This window comes from Carcharodon carcharias, chromosome 3 (assembly GCF_017639515.1).
Source record: "Carcharodon carcharias isolate sCarCar2 chromosome 3, sCarCar2.pri, whole genome shotgun sequence".
NCBI classification, from domain to species: Eukaryota; Metazoa; Chordata; class Chondrichthyes; order Lamniformes; family Lamnidae; genus Carcharodon; species Carcharodon carcharias.
The window spans coordinates 87,294,284-87,310,819 of record NC_054469.1 but is presented as its reverse complement, the minus strand read 5'-3'; the positions used below and the strand labels follow the sequence as shown (position 1 = coordinate 87,310,819).

Genomic DNA, 16,536 nt, shown 5'->3' with positions numbered 1-16,536 from the left:
TTTAAGTTAAATGACACAAGAACAAATGGTGACATGAGGATCTGAAATGCACTGCATGAGTCTCATGGAGGCTGATTCAACTGTGGCTTTCAAAATGGAATTGGATAAGCCCCCAAAAGGGAAAAAAATAATCACAGGGTTATGGGAAAGGAATGGGGAGTAGGACTGGCTGAGTTGCTGTTGCAGAGAGCTGGCATAGGCATGACTGCCTGAATGGGTACAGCACAGAAGGAGGCCAATGTATGATTTTATAAACACAGACTACTATATTTATTTCCCTCCACTCAACCTGTTCTAGTTGCATGATTTACTTATTTCCAGTAATTCTTTACTTCCAAGTAGCCCATAAAAACAGCACCTTTACACTTCAATTCATTTCGATCCAAACCACTATAAACTCTTAACAGTATTCATGATATGTTAAATGGTATAACATTTCGGTTATTACAAAGCAACAAATTGTTTGTCTCACACTGCAGAGCTAATGGAGTAAAATTGGCCCATATTCTACTCAATGGAAGAGTCATATCTACATGGAAATTGTTTTTTAATATTGCTAACTAAGGAAAAAGTAAAAACATAAATGACGCGAACCAATGACTTAATTTTTTTAATAAAGTGGAGCCCTTATAGCTCATGGAATTAGTCAAGCAAAATCTATGGCATCTTCCCAATTATATTTTCAATGTTGTGACACTATATACCGTGCGTGTCTTGATCAGTTAAAGCTCCATCAACAGTTTGAAATCTAAGAATTTTCCTTAAAGAATAATTTCCTGAGAAAAGCCTAAACCATTTTTTTTAAAAAGGGAGCGCTTTGATCTAGTGTCCCCAATTTAAAATTAGATCAGTTAAAATTTGCTTTAGTTAATTCATGAACAGCTAATAGATATTGAACATAAGAACGTAAGAAATTGGAGCAGCAGTGGGCCATATGGCCCCTTGAGCTTGCACTGGTATTCAATAAGATCATGGCTGATTGAATAATTCAATAAGATCATGGTGATAAATCATAAATGATTCAATAAAATCACGGCCTGTTCTACCCCCATATGTTTTGATTTACTTTTGGTTCCATATTGCTATGTGGAGGGAGTTCCTCTTCTTAGTGATTCAGAAACTGAGGTAATTTCTTAGATCGCCATGAGGAAGAGGGCTGGAATTTCAGCAAACAGTTGACAGAAAACCTCAAGAAATGGTTGATGACTTGTTTGCTGCCATAGGCTTTATTTTTATCATCATAGTTTTCAGCTAAGACAAAGGTACAGTTGAAATATTCTTCCTCACTGAGCAACTTTTAAACACGTTAACTCTTTTTATTGTAATTTTTATTTCAGCAAACAGGAAATGAATCATGTACTGATATAGTTCACCGTTGATACTACAAATGGACTTTCAGATAATCATTCCATGATTCAATATAACTGGAAAGGGAAAAGATTGTTCCTTTCTCCAGGGACTCAAACTGCCACACAGATCTTGGAGACAAGATCAGTTTTCTTCCTGTGGATAGTGGAGATGCTTTGATCAGGTAATGGCCTATTTCTCATTTAGATCTCCAGATATATTGGAATTCTTAAATTAGAAACTGCTAGTGCATAGAAAAAATGTCTTGCATGGTTTAGAATTCATCTTGTGTAAACTGGTAATTTTTTTACCACAAAACCCGCATCATTCCTTTCAGCCTTTGTTCGAAAGTAATTGGGTAGTTTTGCTGAGTTCCGCCTGACCTCCTCCTTGAGGATAAGCTGGTCTTTAGTCACACGCTTGAGGATGCACTTTCTGACTCTTATGAAATTTTCTCACTTCATATAGTTTTCTTGTACGAAACATTTACATGAGGCTAACAGCTCTCAAAAATGGTAACAGCAATATCAGTTTCTGTCTTTAAAGACTGTGTGGCCTCTTGTTCTGGTGGTTGATGTAAACTACAATTGGTTGTACTTTACTTTTAAAAATAATGAATTAATAAAATAAATGCAGTTAATATTACAGCCCAAATCTTCCGGTCAGCGTCAGAGAGGGTACATCCAACACTGACTGTGCTTTAATCTGCCCACTTACCATTTTATGCTGGAGCCTTTGCACATTCTCCGTGCCTCAGGGAGCTTTCTGCGCTCTTTCGCATGCATGTGCGAAACAGCGCCGGCCCCAAATCTCCCTCCTACCCCCGCCCACACAGGGAACGCTGAGCACTTCAGGATGTGCGTCATGCTGGGCGAGCCGTAATTGGCCTGCCCACATAAAATGGCAGAGCGCAGCGATCGGCTGCACACCTGCCCGCGCCCGTTCCCACCCAGCCTGCACAACGGGGAGAAAATTCATCCCATAATCTATGCTGTCAGTTGAGTGCACTACTCAGTGCACTGTTATGAGTGCCATTTTTAAAAACCAGACATTAACGTATGGCGCTCTTTGCTCTGATAAAGCTACCACAACACAACTGCAGAACATCCTAAGCAACTCAGGGCCCAAAATCTTATTTCTGTATAAACATTGTATTACAGTTAGAAAAAAGTTTTGATTAACTCCAATAGCCTTCTGATTTATTCCATTTCTTTCTTTCTAGGGTTTAATATTTAAAATGGAAGTGCTGATTACATCATCTGGGAACTAATTTCAAGGAATCTCTGATTCCGACAGTACAATAGAGCTGGATTAACATACTTCAAGTGATCATGGGAACTCCCTAGATTAATAACTATATTTCTGTATATGTTAATTCAGCTCCTCGCATCCTCTGGTTCAGCAACTCTTCTCGATAAGCTCCCCAATGAAGATTAACAAGTCATACTTTAATTTTTAAAAAAAAGCACATGAGGATACTGTATTTTTCACCACTGAATTTTGTGACGCATAACCATAATAACATCTACTCATTTCTTGACTATCTTTTAAAGCTATTTTTTACTTTGCTTTAGAGGAGGATTTCTCCATTAGCTTGGTGTCAGGCACACACTCAAACCCATTACCAAGTTTAGGAGTCTCCAGAACAAGCAACTGAACAACCCTCACATACAAAATTTCTGTTTGCACACTATGATGAGCAAGTGCGCACTGCACAGAGAAATGTTCCACTTACTATAAACCGGAGGGTTTAAGCAAAGGATGACAAAGCTAAGGCTCAGGGATTCTAATTGTGCACTCCGGGTGCGGCTAGTTGAAAACTACAGGAAGCACTGATAAGCTTCCTTGCCCTTGTCCAGAATATCAGCCAGTCTCAAAGGATAAGTATACAGTAATCTGGCAGTGGAAATGGTACATAAGCAAAATAATACTGAGAGAAATAATCTGTGACATAAGTGAACAAGATTGTCATAAAAAGCTATCAGTAGTTTAAAGTCACCATTACCGATATTAACTTTTTATTCCAGATTTATTTAAATAGTTGAATTGAAATTCCTCAGCTGCTGTTGTGTAATTTGAATTCATGTCTCCAAATCAATAGTTTAGACTTCTGGGTTACTAGTCCAGTAACATAATCACTATACTCCTGCGCCCAGTTTAAATGCAGGAGGTTAATGACTTGATCATAACAAAGTGGGGAGAAGCTGAATTAACATCAGTAGGTAAAGTTACTAATCCAGGTAGTTTTTTTATGAGTCATGGAACTTCAACTGTGCACGATACTCCTAAAGTAATTCTCTAACATTTTCACTCGTAAAGTGGTACAAATCAGCAGAAACATAAAAATGGAATATTAAAATTCATCAGAATTCTTTGATTTTTTTTAAGGAGGTTGCATCAGTGGTTCTCATACTTCATTTCATTTTCAATATTTGCAACTTTATCCAAAGCTCAGTTGAAGATTTCAACTGTTTGTATTTGTTTGACACATACCTGCAGACATCTCAATGCTGTTCATCTTTGTCTGGTTGATGCTAATGTTAATGCTGACTTTTCCATCACTGAGGTCAATTTCCACCATTCCATAGCCTGGGGCAAATTTGCTGAATAAGAGTAGACTGTTGGGGTTCCATGTACGAAACATAAAGCTGACTGAAAACAAATCCTGGTTCATGTGTCCAGGCAACAGCAAGTAACTGCTACTATTAAAAAACACAGGAATGGCACGAGATTCCACACAAGAGAAACTCAGATTACCCTGAAAATAAAAACAACGAATAAGCATTAATATTTCAAATATAGCTGGCAGTCCTCTACACAAAACATTTTTTTCACAAATGGTGCCAAGAGCATCCCACTTTACATCGATTATTCACTTCCTTTCTGTTGTATCAGCTGTGGCCCAGTTTGTAGGACTCTCTCTCAAGGTTTTAGGTTCAAGCCTCCATCAAGGACTTGAGCACAAATTCCAACCTGATGCTTTGGTGCAGTACTGTGGGTGTGCAGTAATGTTGGTGGTGCCATCTTTCAGATAGGGTTTTTTGAGGCCCTGTTTGCCTTTTTAGAAAACAGAAAAGATCCCAGACTACTAATTCAAAGATGAGCAGGGGAATTCCCTCCAGTATTCTGGCCAATAATTTGTGGAACCTTGTTATGTGCCAATAGGTTGCCTTGTTTCCTACATTATAACAGTGACTACACTTCAAAATTACTTAATTGGCTGCAAAGCACTTTGGAATGTTTTAAGGTTGTGAAAGGTGCTGCATAAATTTTCAATCTTCAGATAAATATCCTCATTAAGACACCAAGCAGTAGGCCCTGAATACTTAGTGTAGCACTGCTGAGGCTAACTGTAGCAAACAAACTGCTGATTGATCAGCTAACTCAACATAAATGAGGCCTTGAACCTTGTTTATTGTTGTAGACTGCAGTGTCCTTAATCACTAGCTCAGTGGGAGAACTAAGATAAAAGCAAAAAACTGTGGTTGCTAGAAATACAAAACAAAACAAAAATACTTGGAAAAACTCAGCAGGTCTGGCAGCATCTGTGGAGAGGAGCACAGTTAACGTTTCGAATCCTCATGACTCTTCAACAGAATTAAGGAAAAATAGAAAAGGGGTGAAATATAAGCTGGTTTAAGGGGGCGGGGGTACAAGTAGGGCTGGATAGAAGGCCAGTGATAGGTGGAATAACCAAAAGATGTCACAGACAAAAGGACAAAGAGGTGTTGAAGGTGGTGAGATTATCTAAAGGAATTTGCTAATTAAGGGTAGAAAGCAGGATGAGCAAGGTACAGATAGCCCTAGTGGGGGTGGGGTGGGGTGCGGTGAGGAGAGGGAACACCTGCCCCTTCACTTCCCCTCTCCTCACCGTCCAAGGGCCCAAACACTCATTTCAAGTGAAGCAGCATTTCACTTGCACTCCCTCAACTTAGTCTACTGCATTCGTTGCTCCCAATGCGGTTTCCTCTACATTTGAGGGACCAAACGGAGACTGGGTGACCGCTTTGCAGAACACCTTCGATCTGTCCACAAGCATTACCCAAACCTCCATGTCGCTTGCCATTTCAACACTCCACCCTGCTCTCATGCCCACATGTCCGTCCTTGGCTTGCTGCATTGTTCCAGTGAAGCTCTACACAAACTGGAGGAACAGCACCTCATCTTCCGACTAGGCACTTTACAGCCTTCCGGACTGAATATTGAGTTCAACAATTTTAGATCATGAACTCGCTCCTCCATCCCCATCCCCTTTCTGATTTTTCCCCTCCTTTTTGTTTTTTTCCAATAATTTATATAGATTTTTCTTTTCCCACCTGTTTCCGTTATTTTTAAATGTATTTCCATCCATTGTTTTATCTCTACCTTTTAGCCTTTTTCAATTCCTTCATCCCACCCCACCCCCACTAGAGCTATCTGTACCTTGCTCGTCCTTCTACCCTTATTTAGCACATTCCTTTAGATAATATCACCACCTTCAACACCTCTTTGTCCTTTTGTCTGTGACATCTTTTGGTTATCTACACCTATCACTGACCCTCTACCCAGCTCTACTTGTCCCACCCCCCACCCCCCTTAAACCAGCTTTTTTTTCACCTCTTTACTATTTTTCCTTGGTTCTGTTGAAGAGTCATACGGACTCAAAACGTTAACTATGTTCCTCTCTACAGATGCTGCCAGACCTGCTGAGTTTTTCCAGGTATTTTTGTTTTTGCATTGGGAGAACTATATGATAGTACTTACGTTACACCTTATTTCCAAGGTTATGATTTTAGTCAATGACAGCTGTTTTGGGGATGCTAAAGCTTGTTTCAGGTTGTGGGGGAAGCACAGTTACTTTGCCTTTCTCTTGGCAGAGAAATATCTTCTCAGGCTATCCTGTCTTCCCAATCTGTGCTGCCTTATTTTAGCCAAGCTACAAACTACACAGGCCTATTCCTGGCATATGAGACAATTTATTTTCTTCACGAGGATGCAGGTCAACACCTTCTGCTATCTTAGCTTTATGTCACTATCAGCACCTTAACACTACCATTAACACTGCCTTTGTTCTGTGTCCATGACATCTTTGTCAAATTTCTTCTTAACTCCCACATATCCCTAACCTTTTAGTTTGCTCCACCTGCTCCAGCCCTCTTAAATGGTATAAAATCCACCACATTCCTACTTGCCTTTAGCTCTGAAGGAGAGTCATGCGGATTTGAAACATTGGCTCTGTTTCTCTCTCCACGATGCCACCAGACCTGCTGAGTTTTTTTTGCTTTTATTGCAGATTAATTCTGCTTTTCTGCACTGTTTGTTTGCTATTATACTTTCCTTTGAGAAGTATCAGTGTTGACTAGCCTGATATCTCTTTCTATTGCTATTATCACTTGAGTGCCACCTTGTCATTAATTCCTTACACATTCACATCCCTGCTGATACTGCATCATGCATAAAATTACATTTGCTGTCATCTGCAAATTTTGAAATAGTACTTCTAATTCACGAATCCAAATCATTTACGGAAATGGGGAACAACAATGGTCTCAGAACTATAGAATACCATTTCTATCTTCTGCCAGTCTGAATAACTATCTTACTCTCACCTACGCTCTGTTTTTTGCTTTTTAACCATTTTACTATAAATTCTGGAACTTGTCCCCTGACTCTGCATATTTTCACTTTAAGTCATGAGGTTGTGACTCTTGAATCTTGAATTGTAGACCTTTTAAAGTTCATATATATCACATCCACTGCATTACTCTAGTCTACTCTTCCTGTTACTTGTTCAAAGAATTCAAGAAGGTTGGACAAGCATGACCTTCCCTTCTGAAATCTATGCTGCCTATTCTTTGTTCTATTTTTTAATTGTATTTTCAGGCTCGAGATGTTTTGCTCCTACCTTGTTACCTGTGCATCCCTTAATGGCTCTATCTCTAATCTTCATTTTCCTTGTTATTTAACTTTCTATAGAATAGTTAAAATATTACATACTTTTTGTCATAAATCATTGTAAAAGACAGGGATAACAAAGTCATTTACATTATAGTTTAAAAGTTGCATTGTGTTTGTGTAATGCTACTTCAGATACTGTAACAAATAATTTGCACCAAAGATTTGCACACTAAAAAAAATCACTAAGAAATATTATAGCCCAATGAAAAAATACTTATTAATCACAGAATTGCTACAGCACAGAAGGGCACTATTTGGCCTGTTGTGACTACGCTGGTTCTCCATTGTCTCTTGTGCTCTGTATCCTAAGGGGGTATAGGATTTCGTAAGTGATTCTAAATGTTGCTGATGGGGATGAAACCAGATAATTTTAAGCTGGTGTAGGCCTAGCCTTGGATCGCTGTGAGGTCCAGGCATTGTGCTGTCCTTCCACACTGGACTTTTTGGTAAACACAAACATTTACACATCACCAGAACAGAAATCAGACATTGTCTCAGCATCACTAACTGAGCTGCACGAGACGGCAGATGTACATGATGACAACATAAATCAAACTGACCTTCAGCAAAATATAGTTGAAATGTCTAGTTGCACACATGAGCAAGATCTACAGAATAATCCAGGAATTGGGTTTCAATACTTGTGTTTTGCACAACAAAATGCTGACGCCCCAGGCATTTAAATGGAGTAGATGCAAATCAACAAGAAAATGATTTTTCACAGCTTGTACTTTATAGAAAACAATCTGTTGTTGATGTCTTTCTGTGCTTCCTTGTTGACCTGATTAGTAATGATTACTGACTGATGACAGTTCCAGCTGTTCATTTTAAAATGCCACTTATATCAGCAATATGGATATCCCATTGTTCTGCTATAATAGCTGACTGAAGGGTATGTTTACAAGGCTGATTCTTTTTTAAACTGCTGGTAGAGCTGTTCCATAGCAATGGTTATTGAGAACAGAAGTTGTAACATCTTCCACCAATGGTTAGAGGAGTAACTGACAGTTAGACCAGACTAAAAATCTATTGTTATAATGATATTCTTATTGCCCGAAGAAAAGAGTTCACAATTATTGCAGAGAGGAGCTATGTGATGCATTAAACCATCTGCCTTTGTGCAGTGTTTGAAAGGATGTCATAGGTAAAGTGGATTCGGCATTAGGGGATGAACCACCAACAAACTATATTGTGTTAGAGATCATTTTATATTAGAAAAGATTGCAGTGAGTGGATTGTGTATTGTTCATATCCTGGGGCTAGATAGATTTACCAACTGATGATAGCTATCAATTTAATATGAGAGCAATAGCAATATTACTGATAAGAGGTCACTGCTAAACTTTTACTTGTTGCACATGACTTGTCTTTATCCATATAATAAAAATATATAGGGTAGCCTTTTTACAGATTTTCCCAAATACAAGCCACAGTGTTAACTTAGAAGTTAACTGTAGTCTGATTCACGAATCAGTATTTCAACCATGTCCTCTTTGAGTTGTACACGAATCAATAGCGGTACTTCCCTGTAACTATCTGCAAGATAGTCTTATTGATTTGTAGCAACAGAGATATCTGTAGGAACATATCAAACTGATAGCAGTTTCAAGTTAACAATAAAGAACTTGCATTTATATAGCATCTTTAATGGCTTGAGGGCATTGTGATGACCTTTGACCCCAAAGCAGTACAGTAAGGAAAATTTGTACTTCTTGAAAATGTCTGTGGAAATGAACTGTTTTTAAGAATGTTTGAAAAGGAATTTTAAGAGATTGCATCAATTGTAAAGGGATCAACTGTAATTTGCTTGAATAATATGCACTGCTTCAAGTGACCGTTGAACTGACAGCAGTACTAACAGGGAGGCGGTTAGGAAACAAAAAAATCCACGTGACCAGACATAAAGCGGAGCTGTAGAAAAAGGAGATCCGCAGACAAAGGAGAGCTGCAGCAGAGGGGAGAACATCAAAGGCACATTTACCAGGAGCTGGTGTATATAATACACTTAAACAGGACAGAAAGCCGAAGACAGGGATGGAGAAATAATTATGAATTGGTCAATTTTACTGCTGCTGCTTCAGTTCTGCTGAAGCCAACCAGACTGTTTAATAGGGTTTGTTAAAGGGATTGGGTGATGGAGTCTTTGAGGAATCTGTACCATTAAGACTGCGTAAACCTAGAAGAATGAGAGGTGACCTTATTGAAACAAAGAAGATTCTTGTGGGGCTTGACAGGGTGAGAGGTTGTTTGCCCTTGTGGGAGAGTCTAGGAGCAGAGGGCATAATCTCAGAGTAGGGGGTCACCCATTTAAGACAGAGATGAGAAAGAATTTCTTCTCTCAGAGGGTAGTTAATCTGTGGAAATCTTGACCACAAAGGGCTGTACAGGCTGGGTCATTCAGTATATTCAAGGCTGTTAGACAGATTTTTAATTAGTAAGAGAATCAAAGGTTATAGGGAAAAAGCAGGAAAGTGGAGTTGAGGATTATCAGATCAGCCATGAATGGTGGAGCAGACCTGATGGATCAAATGGCCTACCTCTGCTCCTACGTCTTATGGTCTTATAGCTAAGGAGGTTCTGCAGGAGTGTGCCTTTCAGGTGTCCAGTGTCTCCAGTACCTCAGACAGAATACAGCTGATAATGAACGTGACTCATGGGCCAAATCAACTGATTGAAGTGACAGGTCCTATGAACCAGAGGCTGAGTCAGAGAACTTTGGTGTCACATGTCTGTGGTGAGTAATGTGGGTGTTTATGGTTGCATAAAACTTTTCTTTGTTGTATCAACCACTTAAAGCAAAATTTATTTTTTCATCTGACATATGATTTGCCTGTTAATTCATGTTTAATTTGCGTTGGTTCTGATTCGTGTTATAATAAAAATTACAAAAATTGGAATCGTGTTGGTAATCTCTTCATTTCGGAGTCATTTAGTAAATTCGGTTATTTTGGTTGACAGTTCTCCCAGGGGCATAATCATAACAACATCTCAAAATGATTTTCAACCAATTAGATACTTTTAAATTTTAGTCATTATTTTAATATAGGGAAACTCAGCAGCCAATATGGACACAGCAAAAGGCAATAAGATAATGACTAGATGTCTGTTTTCATCATATTATCTGGGAGATAAATATTGGTCAGGATACTGGGACAAGTTCCTCGCTCTTCAACTGCTGTCAAAGGGTCTTTTATGTCTACCTTAGAGGGCAAATTAGTCTCTCTTTAATGTCTCATCCAAAAGACTGCACCTGCAACAGTGAAGCACTCCCTTAGTACTGCACCAAGGCATCAGCATAGATCATGTGCTCAAGTCTCTGATTGTGGGGCTTGTACCCAAAACCTTTGACACAAGGGAGAGGCTCGTGCCTTGACCATCCACTGTCTACATAGCTCCCAAACATTGCATCTTCCACAAAATGCAACAGAGTAAGGATGGTGAGATTGTTCCAAACTATGTCTGAAAAACATTGTATGGCAGTAGCCAAAAAAGGAAAGAAGTGCAAATTTTACTGTAATACCTGTCCTGTACAAGAGGTCTTTGTTGCTAAGAATAGTAATAGCTCTACATAACACAGTGTCAGGTCTATGAGGGTTCCTGTAGAATCTCCTCCTTTAAAAAAAATGTAAGTGGTACCACAGAGTACTGGAGCTTTGAAGTGCTATACCAGAGGAAGGCAAGATGTAGCCATATATTCTCAGACTTCATGAAGTGAGTCACTGAACTCAGTCATGCCATGCAAAAGGACAATGGGAAGGTGCAAAGGCAAGGATAGGTGCTTACCACAAAGGGTGGAGGGGGATCAAGGGTCAGTCATCTTTAGCTGTGCAGGATTTGGGCAGGATTTTCCTTTCGTTGGGCGGGTGCAGTGGGCAAGCCCGGGAACAGTCTCGAAATTGACCGCTGCCCGCGATTGGGTCCTGACCGTGATTTCACGCAGGCTGGTCAATTAAAGGCCAGCCAGGGTGAACGGCGCACTGAAAAGCTCAGCGCTGCCGAAGTGGGGGCGGGAGGAGGGCAAGCACGGAAATCTGCGCATGCGTGAGGGAGCGCGCGCTGACAGCTCCCTGAGGGCACAGAGCTGCCTCAGGGAGCTGAAGATTTGGACAAAGGAAAATGAAGCTTTAATAAATTATATATACGTGTCCCCTCATGCAACTCTTGCATGCGTCTGCTGACAGAAAGATCACGAGAGTGCGCAATGACATTGGGACGCTCGCCTAATGTCATTGCGCGTGATTTCACACCTGATCGAGACCGCACCAACCCGATGAATGTAAATCCTGCCCTTTGTATTTCTTAACAGTGTAGTTGCAAAGTGGAATTGGCTTAAACCTGGGGCAGTATGCTGTTCACACACAAAGTATAAATTGATATATGTGAAGATCTCAAGTGGCAAAAGGATGAAGATTTTAATGATTAGAGAAAACTACAATAACTAGAAGATAAATATTTCACTTAAGATTGATACGTCATACCTGAGCAATGACCTGTTATACAGAAAGCAACATACAGAAATGATTTAACCTGGCAGCGTCGGTGCCAAATTCTAAAACATTTATCAAGTTGCCTTGTAGAAAAGAAGAATAAAATGCATAATCGATGTAGAAACAACTCTTATCATAGGAAAGAAAGAGCATAATAGGGAATAACAAAAAGTCTACAAGCTCCAGTACTTGTCCTTACTTCCTAATGTGAATTGATTATCACATTTATGCCTTTGTGTTCCTCATTTTACAGGACCTTGTTTTCAACTACTTGGTGCAATCTCAATCACGTCATCCTGGATATATCAACTTAACGTCACTCATTGCTAAATCAATGATCTTACCACTTTAGATGTGTCTAGTTTTCCCCTCCTGGCAAGATCAGTGATATTAATTCCATTGTAATTTATAGACTCCATGCAGCCTTTGAAATTTTTTCCATTGAAGCTTGGCTTTCCAGAAAATGGCATTCCCCCAAAACTGAGCTTGAAGGATAAATGAAATGGTGTTTTACATTGCACACATGAAAAAAGAGTTTTACATGTTATATTCTATTGTAAAATCTTATAACATGCAAGGTAGATACAGAAGGATTTGGAAAGTTAATCATTTCCTTGTACTACAAATAAGTAATAAATAAACAATGTTAATAAATGTATTCTTTTTCATAATCAACTCTGGCCAGTTCATCAACATGTTTGGTTATGCTTGAATACCTTAAAGAGAATAATGATTTTCCAAGCCAAACACTTGAAAAGAGTTATGAACCTTACTGTCAGCAGCTCCAGCAAAAGCTATGATAACTGGGCTATTTAAAAAAAAGTCAAATGACAGTAAAGCAGGTCTTAATATTACAGGAATTTTATTGCTCATGTGGCTTGATTATAACAATATTATCTGTTATTTTAGTGAGTCATCTCAAAATTCTAAGAGTTGGTGGTAACGTATAGGTAATGAATGTAATGCTGTGAGTTTAGTTGGAATCTATCCCAGCCCAGGTGTTAACAAGTGATATGTAAAATGAGAATTTGCAATAACCTCTCCCCCTTTTAAATAATTCAACCACTTCCTTAACTGATTTACGCTCAATTGGCAATATAATGAAGACAGCAGAAGTAAACATGTGCAGTTTATTGGTAAGTTAAGCAGAAAGCTGAAGCACAAAGCGTTGTCAATAATGCACCTATGTGTCTATGAACCAGCACAAACTGTATAAAACTGTGATTTGACCTTCATCATTTTCTGTGGACAGGATCATGTCTTTTCATTCCTTCTTTCAAGACTGGCACACAGATCTCATCCCAGTAAAACAACCTTACACTGCTAACCTGAATCCTCCATCTCACCATCCATTAAGAATTTTTTTTTTAATTCATGGGATGTGGGCTTCGCTGGCTGGGCCAGAATTTATTGCCCATCCCTAGCTGCCCTTGAGAAGGTGGTGGTGAGCTGCATTCTTGAGCCGCTGCAGTCCATGTGGTGTAGGTAAACCCACAGTGCTGTTAGGAAGGGAGTTCCAGGATTTTGACCCAGCGACAGTGAAAGAATGATGATATAATTCCAAGTCAAGATGACAAGTGACTTGGAGGGGAATTTCCAGGTGGTGGTGTTCCCATCTATCTGCTGCCTTTCTCCTTCTAGATGATAGTGGTTGTGGGTTTGGAAGGTGGTATCTAAGGAACCTTGGTGAATTCCTGCATTGCATCTTGTAGATGGTACACATTGCTGCTACTGTGCATTGGTGGTGGTGGGAGTGAATTTTTGTGGATGTGGTGCCAATCAAGCGGGCTGCTTTGTCTTGGATAGTGTCAACCTTCTTGAGTGTTGTGGGAGCTGCGAGTGGCGAGTATTCCATTACACTCCTGATTTGTGCCTGGTAGATAGTGGACAGGCTTTGGGGAGTCAGGAGGTGAGTTACCCATCGCAGGACTCCTAGCTTCTGACCTGCTCCTGTAGCCACAGTGTTTATATGGCTAGTCCAGTTTCTTGTCAATGGTAGCCCCCAGGATGTTGATAGTGGTGGTTTCAGTGATGGTAATGCCATTGAACATCAAGGGGCAATGGTTAGATTCTCTCCTGCTGGAGATGCATGGCAGTTGTGTGGCGTGAATATTACTTGCCACTTGTCAGCCCAAGCCTGGATATTGCGCAGGTCTTCCTGCATTTAGACATGGACTGCTTCAGTATCTCAGGAGTCACAAAATGTGATGAACATTGTGCAATCATCAGCGAACATCCCCCCTTCTGACCCTGCAGCGCCATTTTCCACCTATAGGTAAGTGTGGGTGTGAAGTTTCATGTGTATGTGCATTTAGAAGAATGATGGTTGAGAACAGCATTGAAATAAATAGCTATGATGACCAACGGTGAAGAGAAATAACCTACACTGTGAAACATCCCCCCATTAAGAAGAGAATCAACTCCAGTACCCATAAAGATGGAAATGAGCCCCAGCACAATACAACTACTGCCAAATGCCAAACATCCAGCAGAGACAGTTGCCATTTGTGCTAATCTGCCAGAAATATGAGGGTTCTGTTCATCTGCTGCTGCAAGTTTGCTGGAAACCCCAGAGGAATGGTATAAATGGCTATTTACAGAATTCCTATGAGGTTCCACCAGCTTTCTGCTGAAGTAATTCTATGAGATTGGGACAATTTTGTGAAAATTCTAGCCATTTTTTAAAAATTGCTTTCAAAAATAATTTAAATTTGCATCTACATTATCCCTTCATCATGACTCTCAAACACCTAAGTGCTTCAAATAGGGTGAATTGCTTTTTATATGCATGACTTATCACGGAGGCAAATTAATCTGTCCCTGTATCGTGCTTCACACCTTCTTATGATCTCTCATGCCATTAAAGTTGGAGGATATGATATTTTCCATAGACACAAGTATTACTTTGGTACTGAGACACAGAAATGAATTATCTCTTCGAGGTCACAAGTTCTGATTGCTGTAATCTCCTAAAATCAATTATTGGTCAAATGCATCGAAGAACATGGAGTCCTCAGGTCAACTAGAAAATACTTTGATTGCAGGGAAGTTTGTCTGTATTAGCTCTGTCATTTCTTTAAGGGGTGAAAACAGACCATGTCACAGGATTAAGATTAAGAAAAACTGCAAATGTTGAAAAAAAATTAGAACTCAAACTGTTAGAAATGCTTCATAGTTTACTAAGGATCTGTGCACCAATACATTAACCTATCTTCATCTTTCAGTCACTGACTGGCACGCTGTATATTTACATGATTTTCTGTTTTTATTCATCCTTTACCTCATAGTCTAGATCCAAGTGGTCAAATTCTCCATTGGTCCTGAAATGTTGTGTTTCTCGGTCCAGTGTAAAATTGATATTGCGTCCATAGCGCTCAATGATCACAGAGTGCCAGTGATGGTCATCTAGGAGGCTGCCAGTTGTTACAGAGGTGTCACCATTGATAGAACTGTGCTGATTACTACCTGGAGATTAATATTGAAAGCTTGTCAGTGGCAGTTCCAACATTGAAATGGAAAGTAGAAGGATCATAACATTGGAAGAGTTATTAAATTGGAAGCTGCAGTTAAAGGTACAGAGAACCTTAAGTACAGTATTACCTGGCACTACCAAATATACAATAGTAAATATTACTATGGCAATAATTAAAGACTAGTAGCATAAGTACCTGACTAATAAAGCAAAGTATTTCAGCAAAATTGAGTTTACAAAAACACAATTCTTTTCTTCAGCATACGAAGTGGCTTTACACAATGTTTAAAGGCATGAGGAGGTTCTGGTGGTAGCAGAATAGTGAACCAATTTTTACAATAGCACACTGCAAACAATTGGGCAACACTGAGATAAAAACAAAAAAACTGCGGATGCTGGAAATCCAAAACAAAAACAGAATTACCTGGAAAAACTCAGCAGGTCTGGCAGCATCGGCGGAGAAGAAAAGAGTTGACGTTTCGAGTCCTCATGACCCTTCGACAGAACTTGAGTTCGAGTCCAAGAAAGAGTTGAAATATAAGCTGGTTTAAGGTGTGTGTGGGGGGCTGAGAGAGAGAGAGAGAGAGAGAGAAGCAGAGGGGGTTGGTGTGGTTGAAATATAAGCTGGTGAAATATTGTTGGTGACATCTTTTGATGGTCTGCTTCTATCACTGCTTGTTTGTCCCTACAACCACACCAATCCCCTCTACTTCTCTCTCTCTCTCTCCGCCCCCACACACACCTTAAACCAGCTTATATTTCAACTCTTTCTTGGACTCGAACTCAAGTTCTGTCGAAGGGTCATGAGGACTCGAAACGTCAACTCTTTTCTTCTCCGCTGATGCTGCCAGACCTGCTGAGTTTTTCCAGGTAATTCTGTTTTTGTAATTGGGCAACACTATTCCCTTTAACGATGAACAGTTAGAAGCCTTGCTGCAGGCAAGCATCAAAGGAGAATTGGGATATTTCATACTAAAGGAGCCCTTTCAGCAAACTGCCTGCAGTAAGGTTGCCACCCAAATCAATGTACTTAATCAGCTCCTTCATTCCTGGTTGCTATTGAGGAGGAGGTTAATTGAATGAGAAGGAAGGCAAAGGTAAATGTGCCCTTCACCTTTGCACACACTTCTTCCGGGACCCATTAGGCATCGGACAAACCTAAGTTGGGAGCTCCAGTACTGTATCGTTCAGAGCAACATTTAAAGCATTACACATTTTTTCACTGTGTCAAAGTTGGATTTAACAGCGAACAGTTCCTCAAATTTCCAGCCAGAAGCTGTCTTCTGATGTTAA

General features: G+C 39.8%; 1 protein-coding gene across 1 annotated transcript in view; it reads right to left on the bottom strand.

The window, feature by feature from the left end:
* The window catches only part of cntnap2a (contactin associated protein 2a), a 1,656,857-nt gene that overhangs the window by 1,287,627 nt on the left and 352,694 nt on the right, over window positions 1-16,536 (bottom strand). Inside the window, exons 7-9 of the mRNA XM_041183966.1 lie at window positions 15,052-15,236; window positions 12,116-12,256; window positions 3,841-4,105 (exon numbers count right to left, since the gene is read on the bottom strand). Coding sequence (XP_041039900.1) covers window positions 3,841-4,105; window positions 12,116-12,256; window positions 15,052-15,236 — 591 coding nt within the window. The remainder of the gene's footprint in view (window positions 1-3,840; window positions 4,106-12,115; window positions 12,257-15,051; window positions 15,237-16,536) is intronic.